Source organism: Sorex fumeus, unplaced genomic scaffold (genome assembly GCF_029834395.1).
Source record: "Sorex fumeus unplaced genomic scaffold, SorFum_2.1 ptg000075l, whole genome shotgun sequence".
Taxonomy (NCBI): Eukaryota; Metazoa; Chordata; class Mammalia; order Eulipotyphla; family Soricidae; genus Sorex; species Sorex fumeus.
Genome location: NW_026606132.1, coordinates 7,887,833 through 7,906,177, shown reverse-complemented (window position 1 = coordinate 7,906,177; position 18,345 = coordinate 7,887,833). Strand labels below are relative to the sequence as shown.

The 18,345-nt window shown below is 41.3% G+C and overlaps 1 protein-coding gene across 4 annotated transcripts in view; it reads left to right on the top strand.

Annotated features, from left to right (window-relative positions):
- Positions 1-18,345, top strand: part of ARHGEF6 (Rac/Cdc42 guanine nucleotide exchange factor 6) — a 171,451-nt gene that overhangs the window by 136,469 nt on the left and 16,637 nt on the right. For 2 of the 4 annotated variants that reach the window (XM_056130214.1, XM_056130217.1), the window contains 9 exons: positions 2,516-2,575; positions 5,780-5,926; positions 8,730-8,816; positions 9,304-9,382; positions 10,594-10,739; positions 11,823-11,948; positions 13,528-13,548; positions 14,933-15,026; positions 16,279-16,368. In XM_056130214.1, the coding sequence (XP_055986189.1) occupies positions 2,516-2,575; positions 5,780-5,926; positions 8,730-8,816; positions 9,304-9,382; positions 10,594-10,739; positions 11,823-11,948; positions 13,528-13,548; positions 14,933-15,026; positions 16,279-16,368 (850 nt within the window). The remainder of the gene's footprint in view (positions 1-2,515; positions 2,576-5,779; positions 5,927-8,729; positions 8,817-9,303; positions 9,383-10,593; positions 10,740-11,822; positions 11,949-13,527; positions 13,549-14,932; positions 15,027-16,278; positions 16,369-18,345) is intronic. The other 2 variants (XM_056130215.1, XM_056130216.1) reach the window with 2 other exon arrangements.

Below are 18,345 nucleotides of genomic sequence, written 5' to 3'. Positions count from 1 at the left end.
TGGTGATGGAGAATGTGAAGTGGTGGAGGGATGGGTATTTGATAATTGTATGGAGAGCCCAGCAAGCTACCGAGAGTATTCGATATGCCAGACACAGTAACAACAAAGTCTCCAATGGAGATGTTACTGGGCCCGCTCGAGCAAATCGACGATCAACGGGAGGGCCTTTACCTTTACCTTACCTGAAACTTAAACATGAAAGCTGTGTAACTGTATCTCACGGTGATTCAGTAAAAAAAAAGTCAGGTTGCACATGGCCTGCCGGTCCAGTCAGCATTTGTCAGGACTGAAAGCCTGGACTCTGAGCAAAGCACATTCTCAGGTTATTTGACCTGGTGGAAAGCAGACCTACATGCAAGATCAGTTCTGGGTTCAGGAAGGTATTGACCTCTGGATGCCTTTCCCCTCAACCCTACTGGCTTTCTCAATTGCTGGAGTTGGCCACTCCTTACTTAGAATGAAACACCAGCAGCTCATGGCCTCAAGTTTCTGTTTTCTACCTGCTCTGTGCTGAGCAACAGGTAGACGAGTGGGAAGGGAAATCCCCAAACATTTGCCCTGCCTCGAATGCTGAGCGCGGCTTTCCCTGTGTCCCAGCCTACATCTGCTCCTGCTGTCTCGTACTGCAGGTAGTCTGCCTCTTCTTTGCCACCATCACAGAACCCACGCCCTGAACTCTGTGGATACATGCTTCCTGCTGCTTGAGTCGCATTATTTAGAGTTGCATTATCTAGCTTTCCGATCCCCTGTGCATGGCTGTGGGCTAATGGGAGAGTCACCCCTGTACTTCTTGCTTACTTCCATAAGGATCCATTTAATCCTTAACGAATAGAACCTCGTTTTTCCTAAGAAATGCTATTCTTAGGAATAGACCCTCAGCTGTTCAGCTCTGGATTTATACTGGATGGTTGAGCAGCAGATTTTATTTGCCCATCACTCAGATTAAATTCCAAAGGTATAAATGTGCACCCCTCGGATTGGTAAATATCTATACCACATAGACCCCAAGATTAGGTGCACAACTTCCCGCTGACTTTTTTTTTCCAGGGAAGGGTCAACAAAACCCAGCAGTGCTCATGGGCTATTTAAAGTTTGTTTTATTTTTATAATGCTGTTCATAATAATTTATTGCATTCAATATTCTAACACCAACCCCACCACCATTATACCTTATCCACCACATTTCTATCGAATTTTCCCAACCACTACCCAAGTCTGCCCCAATACATGGTCTATTTCTTTTTTTTTTTCTATCTTTTTTTTTTTTTATTTTTAGTGAAACACCATGAGGTACAGTTGTAGATTTACAATTTTTTTGTGCTTGGGTTTCGATTATACAATGATCAAATACCCATCCCTCCACCAGTGTCAATTTTCCACCACCAGGGATAATATCCCTCCCACCCCCATCCCTCCCATCTCACCCTGCCTCTGTGGCAGGGCAATCCCCTGTGTTCTCTCTCTCCTTTTGGGTGTTGTGGTCTGCAAAAGAGGCTTTGAGTTGCAAACATGTTCAGTCCATAGTCTACTTTCAACATGCATCTCCCCTCCTGGGAGGATCCTCCAAACACCCTTTATTTGGTGCTCCCTTCTCTATCTGAGCTGCCCTTTCCCCTAGAATGCCCGGCTGTCATGGTCTATTTCTGATTCTGTGTCCAGGAGTGATCCTGGCAGGGCTCAAGGGACCATATGCAGTTCTGGGGATCAAACCCAGGTGGTTGCATGCAAAGCAAGTGCCTTATCGCCTATATATCTCTCCAGTGCTACCCTCCAAATTTCTACTTTCCATTTATTAATGGTTGTGGAGCCTTTTGGGGACATGATCCCTTATCAAGGGTTGAGTACCATGGAATTCCATTATTTGTACAGTAACAACCTTGCTGAAGAAGGTATGTGTGGTAGAAAACTTGGAATTATTTCCCCATCTGCTATGTTGAGTTTGCTTAAAAATAGAGGCATTTTAGAAAATGGTATTAGGTTGATTGTCCTCTAATCACCATTGGTTTCCATGATTTGCTACCTCTTGTCAGTAGCTAAAATGACCCAAGGTTTCCCTCCCCCAAACAGTAGTTAATGTGATCTTAAGTTTAACATCCAAACAGGAAATGCGAACTCAGGAATCAAGACTCATGCCTAGGATATTGTTATGAAACTTATGTGTTACCAGAACTCTTCATCTCTTAATCAAGGGTTTTCAAAACTTGACATTAGCATGAAGTGAAAATGACTGTTGTTTCAGCCTATGAATTTCAACACGTACATAAATTTCTGGTACCACCAACAACACCAATCCCACCACCATAATACCTTACCTACCACATTTGGTGGTAAGGTATAATGGTGGTGGGATTGGTGTTGGAATATTGAATCAATATCCCCAGTTCCATGACTCCTTTCCCAATGCCTCATTCAATAGGTCTCGTGGCAGCCACACTCTCCTTCCATCCCCAATTCCTGAAAAGCACTGATCCTTTCTCTGTTTTTAATATTGTTTCAACATGTATTCCCTTTATAGGAAATGCATCCAGACCATCAAGATATTCTGAAAGCAATCATAGCATTCAAAACTCTCATGGTAGGTGATATTCTAAAACTATTCTTCACTTTGTAAACTTTGTTCCTTTTAAAAGAGATTTGTGGGAACCAGTTCTTTCCTTATGTAAAGGTCTTTCGAGTGGAAACAATAAGCTTTGGTGACGATATCAAAAGTGATTGTGTTACGTAATTTGTCTTCCAAAAATCATGCTTGCCTATGAAAGGTTGCCAAGTGGAGGGAATAAAGCACTCACATTTGAAGTCTCTGCCACATTAAGCATTGCTGTGTAGGTGGGGGTTTTCCTTTTGTCTTTGTCTTTGCCTCCGTGTTGCTCACCTGATATCTATGCAACTGATTGTTGGCTGATTGGCATCAATACTGGATTCATCACCTACTTAATTCCAAAGGTGTGAATTCATTCTTTGCATATGATGGAGAAATCCGTCAAATCTAAAAGAAAGAATAAGTGACTAAAATACAGTTACTTTATATAGATTGCAACTAAAGGTACCCTTTGACTTAAGCATGATGGTTAATGTGTTTTGTTGTACCCCTTTGTTGTTAAAGTTTGTGATGGCATTTGAGGAGGGAAGAAAGATTATATGGAATAATGAAGTGCAACATTTTTTTGACATTTCAATAGCATTCCAACTCGATGTCTAGTTATGGATTCTTGCTCTAAGTTTCAGATGTAACATCTAATTTAAAGAACTGTAGAATACTATAGAAGCTCTAATGCAAAGATGAGATTAATGTGTTAGATTAAAATAGCAGTTTTCGTAGTCAAAACAGTGGAATATTAACTGTTTTACATGGTTTAACCTTATTATCAACCCACTGAAATCCATGGTGTTTAATATCATTTGTGTTCCTTTTATTCTTTTCCCATGTAAATTGAATTTAAATTGCCCTCTTTATTTTTTTACATTTATTTTTGGTTTGGGGGCATACTTGACCCTGCTCAGGAATTACTCCTAGAGGAACTTGAGAGACCATATGTGATACTCGGAATCAAACCCAGGTTGGCTTTCTGCAAGGCATGTGCCTTACATGCTGTACTATCACTCTGGGCACCCCCCTTTTGACAAGCCTTATTTCTTTTTTTTTAAATTTTTTAATTTTTATTAGTGAGACACCATGGGGTACAGTTGTAGACTTACAAATTTTTGTGCTTGAGTCTCAATTATACAATGATCAAATACCCATCCCTCCACCAATGCCCATTTCCCACCACCACGGATCCCAGTATCCCTCCCACCCCCCATCCCTCCCATCCCACCCTGCCTCTGTGGCAGGGCATTCCCTTTTGTTCTCTCTCTCCTTTTGGGTGTTGTTGTGGTTTGCAAAAGAGGCATTGAGTGGCAATCATGTTTGGTCTATAGTCTACTTTCAGCATGCATCTCCCATCCTGGGAGGATCCTCCCAACACCCTTTATTTGGTGCTCCCTTCTCTATCTGAGCTCCCTTTTCCCCCTAACATGTGTGGCTGGCCTCTAAGCCATGGAGCAAATTTCTGATTTTTTTATGTTTTAGAACTTGTTTTAAGGTTTATAACATATAATTATGAGTAAAAGGAGCGATAGCACAGTGGTAGGGCGTTTGCCTTGCACGCAGCCAACATGGCCGTCCTGAGTTCGATTCCTCCGCCCCTCTCGGAGAGCCCTGCAAACTACCGAGAGTATCTCGCCCACACGGCAGAGCCTGGCAAGCTCCCCGTGAAGTATTTGATATGCCAGATACAGTAACAACAAAGTCTCCAATGGAGACGTTACTGGGCCTGCTCGAGCAAATTGATGATCAACGGGAGGGCCTTACTTACTTTATAGATGCCTCAAATATGTATACAATAAATTGATTTTTGTAAGTTTCCAGTTAGTTGAGTAAAGAGAGAGGACAGGTTTCTATTTTGTTTTGTTTTAATTGAATCACCATGAGATACACAGTAATGGAGCTGTTTATGATGGAGTTTCAATCATACAGTGTTCCAACATGACAGGAGAGAATTTCATAGGGATTATACCCTGCCAAACACTGATGTTCATTTGGAAGGAAGAACAAATAACCATATGAGTATTTTCATCTTTGATTTGGAATGAATACTATTAAACTACTCTAATACTTTCCAAATCATGATCTATATTTCTATTATCTGTCTCCTTATCATCTATCTAGCTATTTGTTGCCTAATCTATCTATAAATATGTTATCTAGTTAGTTGTGTGTCTCTCCTACTCCACATATTGTTTATTGATAGTATGCATGAAATGTAGTTGTATCTCTTTTTTCCAGTTACTTTATTTTTAATTTTATTTTTTTATTTTTTGACTTTTGGAGCCATACCTGGCAATGCTAGATGTTACTCCTGGCTCTGCACTCAGGAATTACTCCTGGCTGTGCACAGGGGACCATAGGGGATGCCGGGGTTTGAACCCATGTCTGCCACATGCAAAGAAATTGTCCTACTGGCTATAATATCACTCCAACCTCTTCCCAATTACTTTAATAATAAAATATTTTTATAACAATCTACTATTCTGCACGTAAAATTGAGGTTGTTATCTCTCATTATAAGATCACTGTGGCATAAAAAATTTAATTTTCTTCTTTTTCTATAACTACTATACACCCATATATTTTGGGGTCATGCCTAACAGTACTCCTAGCAGTGCTTGGGGAGCCATGTGGTGCCAGGAATCAAACCCGGGACTCCTGCATGAGAAGGATGCGCATCAGCTCTTTGTATCATCTTCTGGCCCATTGTTTTTGAAATTAAGATGTTACTTGATTACAAACAGATCTTACATTAGTAGAATACATTGCTTTGTAACTGAAGCCGTTTTTAAGCAGAGAGATATAAGCTAGAGCAGAATGTCTTTGGTGCCAGGGATTGAGCCTGGAACCTCATATACATGATGCATGCTCTCTAGCACCAAACTAGAATCTGAAAATCTCAATCTATGTGTTTCTGTTCCTTTAGAAGGAACTTCACACATACTTCTTTCACAGGGTGATGTACACCCTTTCACAATTGAGGTTTGTGAGTGTAATGAAACCAGTGGATCTAGAGATTTAGGTTAGTGGAGCTTTCTCTTTGTCAGGAATGAATCTGGTGACGAGGTTCATAGTGAATAATAGGGATTCAGTAAGAAACCTAGAAGTGAAAGGTCACTTCTTACTTGGTCGTGTTTTATGTTTGTTTTATAAGAATTCCTGTTCAATTATAGTCTGCTTTGATTTTTCTAGGGAGAGTGCCAAGATCTAAGAAAAAGAAAGCAGCTGGAGTTGCAGATACTTTCGGAACCAATTCAGGCATGGGAAGGGGAGGATATTAAAACCCTGGGAAATGTCATCTTTATGTCACAAGTATTGGTGCAGTTTGGAGCAAATGAGGTAAGTTGTTTGCAGATTTCAATGCCATCTCTTTCATCTCCCATGTTTTTCATCCTTGATTTGTTCTTCCTTTGGGGTCAAGTGCTCAAGCATTCGAATCAGAGACCAAATCCCTATTCTGGGTCCAGCACTCTGCTGGAAGATGGAAGGAAGGAGCAAACAATGAGCTTTGCTTTCTTGATTTTGAGCCACACCCGGCTGTGCCCAGGGCTTACTTCTGACTCTCGCTCAGGGGTGACTCCTGGTGGTGCTCAGGTGACCATATGGGAGGCCCAGGATCGAACCCTGGTTGGCTGCATGTAAGGCAAGCACCCTACCCATGGTACTACCTCTCTGGCCTGAACTTTGCTCTCTAAGAACTCTTTTAAAGCAGTTTCAAACACAAGCTGCCCCTAGGAAACAATCCCCAAATTGCCCAGTCTCCACAATAAATTCTATAGAATCATGGAATTGATACAGGAGAATTGTGGGAGTGTGGAACATGGCCGTTCCAGCGGGAGCACTTGGAAAGCAGTCAGCCTGCTGAGTGCTGCAGAAGGGACAGGTGTCAAGGACTAGGGAAGCACTGAGGAAGAATTTCTCCTGAATGTGGTTACTGAGGACTTTGAAATGGTTTTGGGAAGAACCACTGGGGAGAAATTGCAGGCAGCAAGTATCTGGCAAGAAAATGTCAAGAAACTGGGTTTTGCATTTATGGAGCCACAGGGAGAAGTGGAACATGTCTTTTGGGGAGCATCTACTAGTTGTATATTTATTTTATGGGGTCAGAGAAACCCTTATGTTTGAATGTTCCTTTAATGCAATTTTGGGGGGGTATTTGTTTTTGAGCAAGATATGGTGATACTCAGGGGTTGCTCCCGACTACTTTGTGCTCAGGAATTACTCTTGATGGTCTTGGGGTGTCTGGGGATTGAACCCGGGTCAGCAACTCACAAGGCATGCACCCTACCCATTGTACTGTCCCTCCAGCCCCCTTTTTAATTTTTATTAATTGGTTTCAGGCCATATCCAGTGTTGCTCAAGGATTATTTCTAGCTCTATGAAATAATGCATTGCTGGGGCTAGAATCCTACTATATGCAAAGCATGTACATCAGCCTGTTGAACTCTCTCTAGCCCTAGTGGCATTTTATTTAATTTTCAATATTTTATTATTATTGTAGTTTGGATCACATGTTCACAATAATGTTATTTTAAAGCTTTTCCCTCTTTGTTCTACAAGGGTGTAGTTCCTCTCTTCTTTTTACTGATTAAAAGTATTTTTTACAATTTTTATGTATTTTCTTTTCATAAAGTAGTTCACAATAGTTCATTGCAGATAATATTCAAACACCAATCCCACCACTGAGCCGCTTCCCACCACAATAAGAGAAAAGTGTGTGAAGATTGCTGTATTTCATTCTGGAGCCATTTAAGCCTATATATAAGAGAATACAAGCAATTATGTTAAAACCAGACATAAGTACATAAGTGGGCTAGAGTATAAGAGGTCTCATGGCCGCAAATGCGGCTGCCCACTCCAGGAAATTCTGTGTCGCTCTCTTCCTGGAGCTTTGGTTTATAGTCTCTGGATCTTGGCCATTGATGAGATTACGTGGCGCTGGGGGCAGTTTGTGGGTGTGACTGTCAAGCTACTGGAAAACTAGGGGGCTGGGGGAGGAGACCCAGTTCCCATCCAAGTGGGCTTGGAGGTCTCAGTCACGGATCCCGTATACCTGGATTTTTTCTGCTGGTTCCCACTTGGGTGAGGCTCAACCGAGTTGGGTTCTGGAGGTTTTCAGCTGTCAGGGCTCTGCTTGGGGCAGGGTGGGAAACTCAACCTGAACCCTCCGAGGTGCCCCGGTGAAGACAGCCTGGTGTGGGGTCAGGACATTCTGCTGATTAAAAGTATTCTTAAATATATAGAGAGAGTTAGAGGGAAATTGTCTGCCATAGAGGCAAGGGGAGGGGTGGGATCACAAGGAGGACATTGGTGGTAGAAAATGTACACTGGTGGAGGGATGGGCTTTCGATCATTGTATGACTGAAACTCCATCATGAAAGCTTTGTGACTATCTCATGGTGATTCCATTTTTTTAAAAAGTATTTTTTTAGTTGTTAAAAAATTTTAATTCAGTATTCAATCTAAACCAGTTTGATATTTTTCAAAGACATGAATAAGAATTTAGCATATTGCACTACAGTGTATATTAAATTTCTGACCCCCTTAAGCCACCTTCATTTTGGCAATTTTCAATGTCAAGTAATTTCTAGTTGGTGGACCTAAACATTTGTTTTGTGCTCGACTGCAGCTTGGGCAGTTGGTCACATCAACTCTGTGACCTCTCAGTATTACACACTTTGAAGCAGCATGGAAATTTGTATTTAGGTGTTATATATACAGGAGAGTTATCAACTGTAAGTTTGTGTCCATTTCAGAGGAAAATTTATCTTGCTTTGTACTTGTGAAGTTGGGTCTCTTTATTTTTTAAGAAATTGCTACCCTGCCTTATTGCCTTATGCAAGATTGTTCACAAAAGTGGTGGATCCCCAAATCCTTAAGATGGAGCCAGGGAAGTAGTATAATGAGTAGGGCCTTTGCCTTGCACATAGCCAAGCTGGGTTCAATCCTGGCGCCCCATATGTTCCGTTGAGTCTGCCAAGAGTGATTCCTAAGCACAGAGCCAGGAGTCAGTAAGCCCTGAGCAGCTCTCAGTGTTATCCAAACATCCTCCCACACACAAAAAATAGGAGGGGGCAAAAATCTTTAAGAAGCCAAACATCCAATTTCTGTTCTCCATTTAACACTTTTCATTCCACTTTAGGAAAAAGAGGAACGCTACCTTATGTTATTTCCAACTCTCTTGGTAATGTTATCTGCAAGTCCTCGGATGAGCGGCTTTATCTACCAGGTTAGTAAATCTCCTACAAAACAAATAGTGCACCCTATAATGAAAGAGAGGTTTCAGTTCAGATGAAATAACTCCACTATAGCATAAAAAGCTCCAGCCATGAAAAAGCTGGATGTTCTTGCCCTTCATTGTAATAATAAAGTAGGTTATCTAAGTAGATGTTCTTATCATACCTTGGCCCTGCCATGACCAATTTTCGTAAAATATTAGTCTTTGGTTTGTTCACCGATGCTAATGAAACTGTGTTAGAAAAGTAAGCTGTTTGTAAATTCTGATCCAAGAACTTAGGGTCTTTAACAACACAAACTACATTTCCCTCTTCCTTTCTTGTCTGATTAAAATTATATCAGGGACACAGATTATCTGTTGACAAACCCGAGAAATACGTCTGGACATAATTCAACAATAAGAGGTTCAGAATAGCAAATGGAAATAAGCACAGATATGTACAACCATAGAATTAATGGGAATCTTCTTTTTCTTGTAGGGAAAAATGCCAATCACAGGAATGACGGTGACTAGACTAGATGAAATTGAAGGGAATGAGTGCACATTTGAAATCACAGGTAGTTCATTTTCCCTTTTTTTCATGAAACTACTTCAAATCTTTTGGGGGAATGAAGTGGACTTTAAATAAATAAATGCTCTTATTTTCTGTTACATAGTCCATGCACAAGTTTTACATGGGCACGGCCAAGTATATTCCATTTCCTGGGATAATTAGGGTATAGTGGCAATAGAACAGAAAGACACATAGTCATTCAAAAACCTCCACTTTGCCATTATTTTCCATCTTCTCTTACATAAGAGCTACGAGTGCTCACTAATAACAAAATGGACTGATGTAAATGCAATTTTCTCTTTCCTCTGTCATCTATTTTGTGTTGGCATAGGAGCCAAAGATGTGGACTTTTTATCAGCAATTTTACCATCAACCCATGAACCAATAAGACTTGGTTGTGTTTCTAAAAAGTACTGAAAAGCCATGAAACTTTCTTCACAAACTGAGATAAATTCCAAGCCTCCATAATGGTCCCTGGCATTTTGGACGACAGACCCCAATGTGTGATTAACGTGTAATGGTTTCCCTGTTTGCATTGATATGGCACGATCACCAACACCGTGGAAATAGCCTTAAGCTGTCCCCTTTTCTTTTCCCAACAAAGAGCCCCAGATTTGGTGCTGGCCTAAAAGACTGTAACCAGTGTCCAGGAGAGATAGTACCGGGGTTATAATGCTTGCTTTGTAGTAGCTGGTGTTTCAGTTTTTGGCATTGCACATGGTTCCTGATGCACCACCACCAGTATAACAGTCTCACTTTATTTATTTATTTAATGGTTTGTTTGGGCACCACACCCAGTTGTGCTCAAGAGTCCTTCTGGCCACAGTGCTGGGGAATTTAACTGGTGTAAGTACTTTGCTCCCCATACTATCTCTCCAGCCCAATATACTGAGTTTAAATGAGATGGATGCTCTTTATCCATTTTTGGATGGTTAGTTTTACTCTTTATCCATTTTTGGATGGTTAGTTTGTTTCAAGTACAGTTATAAACTCTAAGATTCCAAAAGTCACAAAAAGCAAGAATGGTTTTATTAATCAGAGGAGAGTCTTTCTTTCCTTCATTCTCACACCTTATCGGTGATCATTGAAGCGGAAGTTTCAACAGGGCTATTCCATAGATATGAGAACTCCCCAAAACAGATGGCCATGTATTGGCTGGACAAAGTAGGTTTATGAGGAAGGCAAGCTCATGATTCTCCTTTATTGACCATACAGGTAACATAGTGGAGAGGATTGTGGTCCATTGCAACAACAACCAGGATTTTCAGGAGTGGTTGGAGCAACTCCAAAGACTCATCAGAGGACCACCCTCTAACACTTCATTAACTAAGTCATCATCATCATCTTGTAGTACCCACTCCGTAAGTAGTCCACGTGTGAACGTCCAGGGATTCTTAGGGCCCACGTCAAATTCTGCTTGCAGAGGACTTAGAGACAGCAGTGAGCATGCCATTAGTCTTTGGGTAGTATAGATTTGTAAGGTTTAAAGTACAGTTAAACCTCACTAATTCTGATTTCTTATGGTGAAGAGAGACCTATCCAAATTCATTTATATTCTATTTAGAAGTGTGTCATTTTGTTTGACAATATTCAGGTGCTCTAACTAACTTCTAGCCAAGTGTTTCTAACTAGAAGTCTTGCTAAGATGTTTGAATGGTAAGCATGATTTATATTAATTAGTATCCATTATTTCCCTATTAATATGCTAAGTTAAAAGCAATAGTTTACCTTCACGTGCACTTAAGCATCTTCATGTAATCTCATTCATGCTATCACATTTGCTCAGTAACCTTCAAGGGGAAACTTTAAGCACTGCTTTCTTCTAAGTTATCACAAACCGAGGCTTTGTGGAATTTGAATTGAGGAGATTTTACTGTACTTGCTGTGTGAAATCAAAGATGTGCTCTGTTGTCTATCAACTTTTAAACCTGTGATGCCAAAGTTCGCATTTTGCGCACGGTATGTCATGGTGGGAAGAACAGAGACTTTGGCATCAGGTCTGGTTTCCGATCTTGGCTTTGGCAACTGCTGGCTGGTTCTGCACTTTGCTGAGTCTCTGACCTAGGTGATTTGGATAAAATAGCCTATGTAAGCACCTCATGCAGTGACCAACATGGCTGAATTCCTTCCATGCTGACTGTTATTCCTCTTTGCTCCCTTGTAGAGGAAATCAAAAGCCAGTGTCTCCAAGTGAAACACCAGAAGAGAAAGGAGGGGGAGGACAGTGTGATGGGATGTTGAATCAGTTTTGTGCTGTTCCTTCGAGACCCCACAATCTTGACTGGAAAGTGCCAGTTCTCAAACTGGAAGCATTTGTTCTCCCATCTTTCCTTTTCTGTGGCTGGCTTTGCTGATCCAATGTAGCTATGGTTGTTCTCTCACTGTGTGGCACCAGGTTGGGTTGTGATGGCCACTTGCCAACATCTCATCAGACATTTTCCCAGTCTTTTAGCTCCACTGGACAGCCCCGAGGACCCTTGGAGCCTCCTCAAATTATAAAACCATGGAGTTTAAGTTGTCTGCGACCTGCTCCACCACTTAGACCATCAGCAGCTCTAGGTTATAAAGAGGTAATTTTGCTACATATGGTATAAAAATGCTTCTGACAGGCAAATGTCGTGGCTTAATACAAATAGTTCTGTGAGAATATGCTAGAATCTGTGGTAGGGGAGACTTGCCAATCTTGACTTGCTAGACTTAGTAATTTTTTATTGCTTAATTTTCCATTTCCACATTGTCATCTACAAATATTTATTGCACATTTGTAGGTGTGCCCTACCTGAGTTTCCCCTGTCTCTTCCGGAAGCGCCTCTGGTTTCCCTTGATGATGATATGATAATTCTAATAAATTGGTAACACATGTCATTAGCCAAGATTAAGCAGGAGCTGTTTGATGAGAGCTGAATTTCCAACTAAGTAGAGCCAATTTTGCATCTTGGGGTCAGTTTGATATTTTACAGCAAATAACTAAAATCTCACAGGACCTAAGCTTGAGTGTGAATTATGTATATCTGAATTTTTCTCTACAGTTAGAAAGAGAAATTTTAATGAGAGAAATATCTTTTTAAACAGTTTCTAAGTGACAACCCTAGAAGACTAGCCACTTGGGTTATATGGGAATTTCAAGTGGCTTTCCCCGCCTCATTTGCAATCAGTAAATGTCAGTCACTGGCTTTGGTAACTGGGTGGAGCGTTACCTTTCCCAGCCCAGTAGTGGTTTTTTCTTTTGGTCCGTAACTTGTTTCTCATCACTTACTTCAGCTTTCTGAAAAGATCTACATGCATTTATTAGTAACAGTTCTTTAAATATGTCTTGAGTGAAAGGTATGTTTGTGACAATTATGAGATGCATCTTAGAATTAAGATGCATAGCCAACAGATATTTTGAAGTCAAATGTGTGTTTTGATGAGGGATAAGGCAGACCTAGATCATTTCAAGTTTGTTTTGATCTAAAATGTGCTAACATTTCCGTTAATTGTTGCCTCCGACTCTTACTACAGTAAAAACTGAACATTATTTGGACACTGGAAGATTTTTTTTGGAGGGGGCACCATTTCAACCTAATATAATACGATAAATAATCCTTAAGCTGAGTCTTTATTATGTGCCTCTATTCAGACTTTGACCCAAAAAGAGTACCACAGATTTGTTTTGAAATTCGACCTCTGACACTAATAATCATCCCATTTTCTTCTTTGAATTTCTAAACCAGGATTGTCCCATCATAGTACTCTAGGGGCCCCCTATTAAAGATGGCTATTTTGTAATTTGTCAGTTATTAGATTTAAATTAAGGTGAGCTTTGGTCCGTGACGTTGACTTAATCCTTCACAGAACTAATCCATTAAAACTAAGGCATGAGTACTTTGTTCCTGCTGGGATAAGATAGTTATTAATATATCCTTACTATGCAGTGTATATATCAGTTATTTTCAGCGTTTTTATTCTGCACAGGACTGTATTTCTTGGGCTTTGCATGACAATATTGCATCTGAAACTAATGTGGGAAACATGATGATATTCTCTCTGTGTAATTGATGATAACACTCACATTTCAAATGTTGTTTTAGAATGATTGATAAATGGATTTGGTCATTATAACCATCAATCTCTCACGCTCATCTCTCTTTCTTTACATATTCACTTTAGAGGATGTCTTATATCTTAAAGGTAAGGGTAGAACAAGATCTTTGGCTTACAGTGACATGACGCTGTGCTGTAACCTTTGATGAATGAAGCTTTCCTTTACGCTTATTTTGTCCCTTATTATAATTGGTGGCTAAAATATGAAGCTGCAATTCTGACATGTAAGTACTTTCTTCAAAAAGCAGGCTTTTGTGGGCTACACGTAAAAATGTCATCTTGTAATGCCTGAAAGCTCCTTCTTTCTGCTTTGGACAACCATTGCTCTTTTTTCCTATTACTTTTGTCACGTGAGTTTTTCATGTCCTGCCTGCTTTCAAATCTAAGTGGATCACTAAATGGGAAGAAATTAAGTTCTTTGTTTCATATAATTTTAAGGCACTAATTATTATCCATTCATCTTGTTATGCATTGCTTGGGCGACTGGGATAATTGATCATTAGGGATTTTGCCTAAATCTAAGATTCAAATTCATTTACTGGGATGTTGATAATGAGCACTTGTTTAGACCTGCTGCTTATACATATGGCAAAGCCAAATTCAGTCATTTATACCTCTTTTCTAAACTAATTAAAAACAGTTTTATGTACACACAGATATAGATTTAAGCTTGGCTGTAGGCATGTTACTCCTAACCCAACCTTCATTTGGCCCTTATCTCTAACTGTGGAAAAATGTCTCAGGCTTTCTGCCTTTATTTTCCCAGGGAATCTATAGTCCTCTTTGTGGGATTGTGGCCAAAGAAAATTTATTTAAGTCATTTTGAAGTTCTTTGTAAAGCAGTCTATACTAGATAAGTGTTTTTCCAATGTGGCTAATAGAGGTTATCTTGGGGACATTGGACTTATCCAGGGAGAGGCCATCATAGCTTTGGATGTGATTTGATGAATGGGGTGTGTGATTTTGGAGCAGTGAGACACTTTCTGTTTGTTCACTTAAAGAAGGTAGATTAATGGGCGATGGGGGGGGAGGGTTGTTGATTTTTTTCCTGGAAACGGGCAATAGGCAAATATATATGGAGACGTGCTATTTAATTCCCTTAGTAAGATGTCCATGGGGACCAGAATCCAAATTTGGGCTACTGTCCAGTCTTTGGTATCAATGGGTCCATCTGTAGATGGTCCCCTAACGACATTTGGCCTCTTGGAGAATCTGATGTGCTGTTAGCAGGCATGCTCTTATTCCCATCCCCAAGGCAATTGAGAGCGGAATGCTATTGCCTCTTTTATTTTACGTATTTGAGTTTTCTGGAGTCATTTTTATTGTGTATATAATTAAATGTTAATGCACTCCTGAGACTCTCCAAATAAAAGAGAGGCATTCTGTTTTATTCTGTTTGCTCTCTTTGATTTGCTTGTGGGGGGGCATAAGGAGGGAATTTCAATTCATAAAGAATCCTCTATCTTTACAGGAGTCGAGTAAAAGCCCAAAAACAATGAAGAAGTTTCTCCACAAGAGAAAGACTGAAAGAAAGCCATCCGAAGAGGAATATGTGATTCGGAAAAGTATGTATAGTTTTGTACATCTGAACGTTGGTTATAAATGAACTAACAGGAAAAAATATTTCTATGAAGCAGACGATTCGAGCAATTTGTTCTTGGCATTGACTGCTGCATAGGAAAAAATGCATGGAAAGGTTTGGTCACCCTGAGATTTTTCAAATAAGATACCTCCTGTTGCAGTGCATGCATGTCATACTAAGCAGATAAGATCTGTAGGATTTTCATGTTGACTGTTTTGCCCCACCCGGCTTGCAGCCACTAAAGGGACCCATTTGCTAAGCTTATATATATTTTCCCTCTTCGGTTCTGAGGTGTGAGATAGTTGCCTCTACTTGAGAGGTGTAAAGAGCCTTCTGGAACTCCAGTGCTTAGTGATCTCACCTAGCGAAGGACTTAGCCTTGGAGAAACATGTAGAAACACAATCTCATTGAGACAGACCGCAAAGCCGCCCAATCGTTGGGTACCTATTAGTCTCCTAGCGCTGGGCAAAAGATTCTTTGGAAGGAGGATCTTGAAAGGAAGGGCTAAGCCATATCTCACAGAGGGATACAAAACTGTGGGTCTCCCTTGACCATCTATTTTGGTGCCAGAGACAGAGTACAAGGATTAAGTACTTGCCTTGCATGTGGTTGCCCCCAGTTCTATCCCTGGCACCGCATGGGACTCTCAGAACTGCTAGAGGACTTTTCTGAGCACAGAGCCAGGAATAGCCTCCTGCGCACTGTTGGGTGTGTCCCCATCCACCTCCCAAATCTAGTCTGGATAGATCTTCACTTGACCATCTCGCTGGCAACCTTACTGGCTCTTGCACATCAGCATATTCATGAGGTTCTGCGGGCTAGTCATTTCAAGAGTCAGAGATTGCTGGCTGGTTGGAAAGATGGGTGGGGCTTATGGGGGAAAGCTTCCTAGAGAAGTGAGCCCTGAAATTTGCAGGAGAGGAAGGATGTGGTGTCAGAAGAGAACTGACGCTAACAGATCATGACCTGATGACTGACAAGACTTCTCAGTGGCGAGCTCAGAGCAGCCGGCCTTCAGTGCTGAACTCACTGATACTGACACCCACCCCGCACCCCAACTCCTTAGGGATCTTTTTTGCCCCTCTTGCAATTTTCCGAGTATGGGACTGCTCACCCTGCCTTTCAGAAATTCCTCTGATCATAAAGTAGTTTCAGCACCGGAGCGCACTGGGTTTGCTTGTGGGTCCAGAGGCCTCTTGGTACATGCACAGTCATTATTCTTTCCATGTGACAGGTACTGCCGCTCTGGAGGAGGATGCTCAGATTCTGAAAGTCATCGAAGCCTATTGTACCAGCACAAATTTGCAACCAGGCCATGGTGCAAGTAGGTTGCCTGGAACTGTTTTCTTCAATGAATGACATTTCGTTTGTTCTTTCCTTCATGGTTTCTCTCTCTAGCTAACTCTCTCTGTCATTATCTGTCTCTCTAGATGTCTATTTCTCTCTGCTCACTGCCAATAGTCCCAATGCCTCGCAGGGTGTATAAAAGCAGGTGGCCAGGGCAGCGGAGCCATTATGCAGGACTGCATCTTGAGATAAGGTGTTTTCAGCTACCTACCCTTGGTGGTTTGTTTACCAGCTGTGTCTTTTCACCCAGGGAGGGGAGAAAAAAAGATGCAAGATTTTTTTTAAGTGGACGTGGTAGAACTGAAAAAAAAATTTTTTTTCACCTCTGCTTTGAAGTACACAGATACCTTCAGCAACTCTAGTTAGGAATTAAAGAGCGCGGAGAGTTCCTGTGTTGTGAGCTGATGCTAATCTCTTCTTATAGGCAGATCTGAAAAGGAAGTCACAATACTATCTTTGATCAGCTGCATATTTAAGCAAACAGGCCTTCACCCAGCCCAAGTCTCAAAATGGCTTTGAAAAGCTGGAAATGTAGCAGCTGAAGCAGGGGGCTGTGTGAAATGTAGCAGCTGGAGCGGGGAGTTCTTAGGTACAGGTATTTTCCCAGCAAATTTCAGGGTCCAAATAGAAACTGAATGCTTCTTTTCTGCTTCATCCTTGCCCTGTTTTCTCTTTTTTTGCTTTTTGGGTCATGCCCAGCAATGCACAGGGGTTACTCCTGGCTTTGCACTCAGGATTTACTCCTGGTGGTGCTTGGGGGACCATATGGGATGCTGAGAATCGAACCCGGGTTGGCCGTGTGCAAGGCAAATGCCCTACCCACTGTACTATCACTCCAGCCTGTCCTTTTTATTTTTAAATGTAATTAAAAATTTGTTGAGCGGGAGACATGTCCAACAGCGCCCATGGGTTAATTCCCAGCTCTGTGTGGAGGTACAAGCCCTGATGTACTTGGGGAACTGTATGTGGTGTTGGGCATTGGAACTGGGGTTCTTGACATGCCAGGCAGGTGTCTTAAGCCCCTGGAATATCTCTCCAGCCTATCCTTGTTGTTTATTTTGCTTTTTCGTTTTGTTTTGGGGCTTCAGTAGACGGTGCTTCTAGAACACTTCCACTCTGAGTTCGGGGCTTACTCCTGTTAGTCTTCAAGGGGGCTATGTGGTGTCAGGGATCAAATCTGGGCCTCCTACATACAAAACATGCGCTTAGCAAGTTGAGCTCTCTCTGGACTTTGTGCATTTTGAAAAGCTACATCCCACTCGGATGTAGCTCAGTGTTAGGTACTGGGTTCCATTCCTAACACTGCCAAGAAAAGTAACTGATTCTTTTAAGATTGAATAGGGGTTAAGGCATTTGGTTTGCGTGAGGTCAACTCTAGTTTGATTTCTGGCACTGGATCTGGTACCTCAAGCAACACCAAGAGTTATTCCTGAGCACAGAACAAGGAGTAGCTCCTGGGAACTGCCACCCTCCCCCAAAACAAAAAACTAATGGCTCAAGGGGGCTGAAGATAAAGGATCTGGGCTCTGAAAGGAAAGATTCAGTAGTGGAAGAGTCTGGGGCAGCAGGGTTGGAGCAGGAAAGCTGTTTTGTGTATGTGTCCAGGGGTAAGGAATGTTTGGCCATGCCCGGCAATGCTCAGGGCTCACTCATAGCTCTGCACTCAAGGATCACTCCTGGTGGGCTCAGGTACCATTTAGGGTGCCAGGGATCCAACCAGGGTTGGCCACATTCAAGGGTCATCATACCCTCTGTATTATCTTTCCAGCCTGGGAAAGCTGTTTTTTTGTTTTTGAGAGGTTTTTTTTTTTTTTTTTTTTTTGCTGTTGTTGACATTTCACGTTTGGTTGCCTCTTTTATCTCAGAGGCTGGAGATAATCTGAGCAGAGAGCAGGAAAGATCCTGGTTCTTTGCTGCTAATGTGATCATCTTCAAACCCTTTACTGTACCTAGT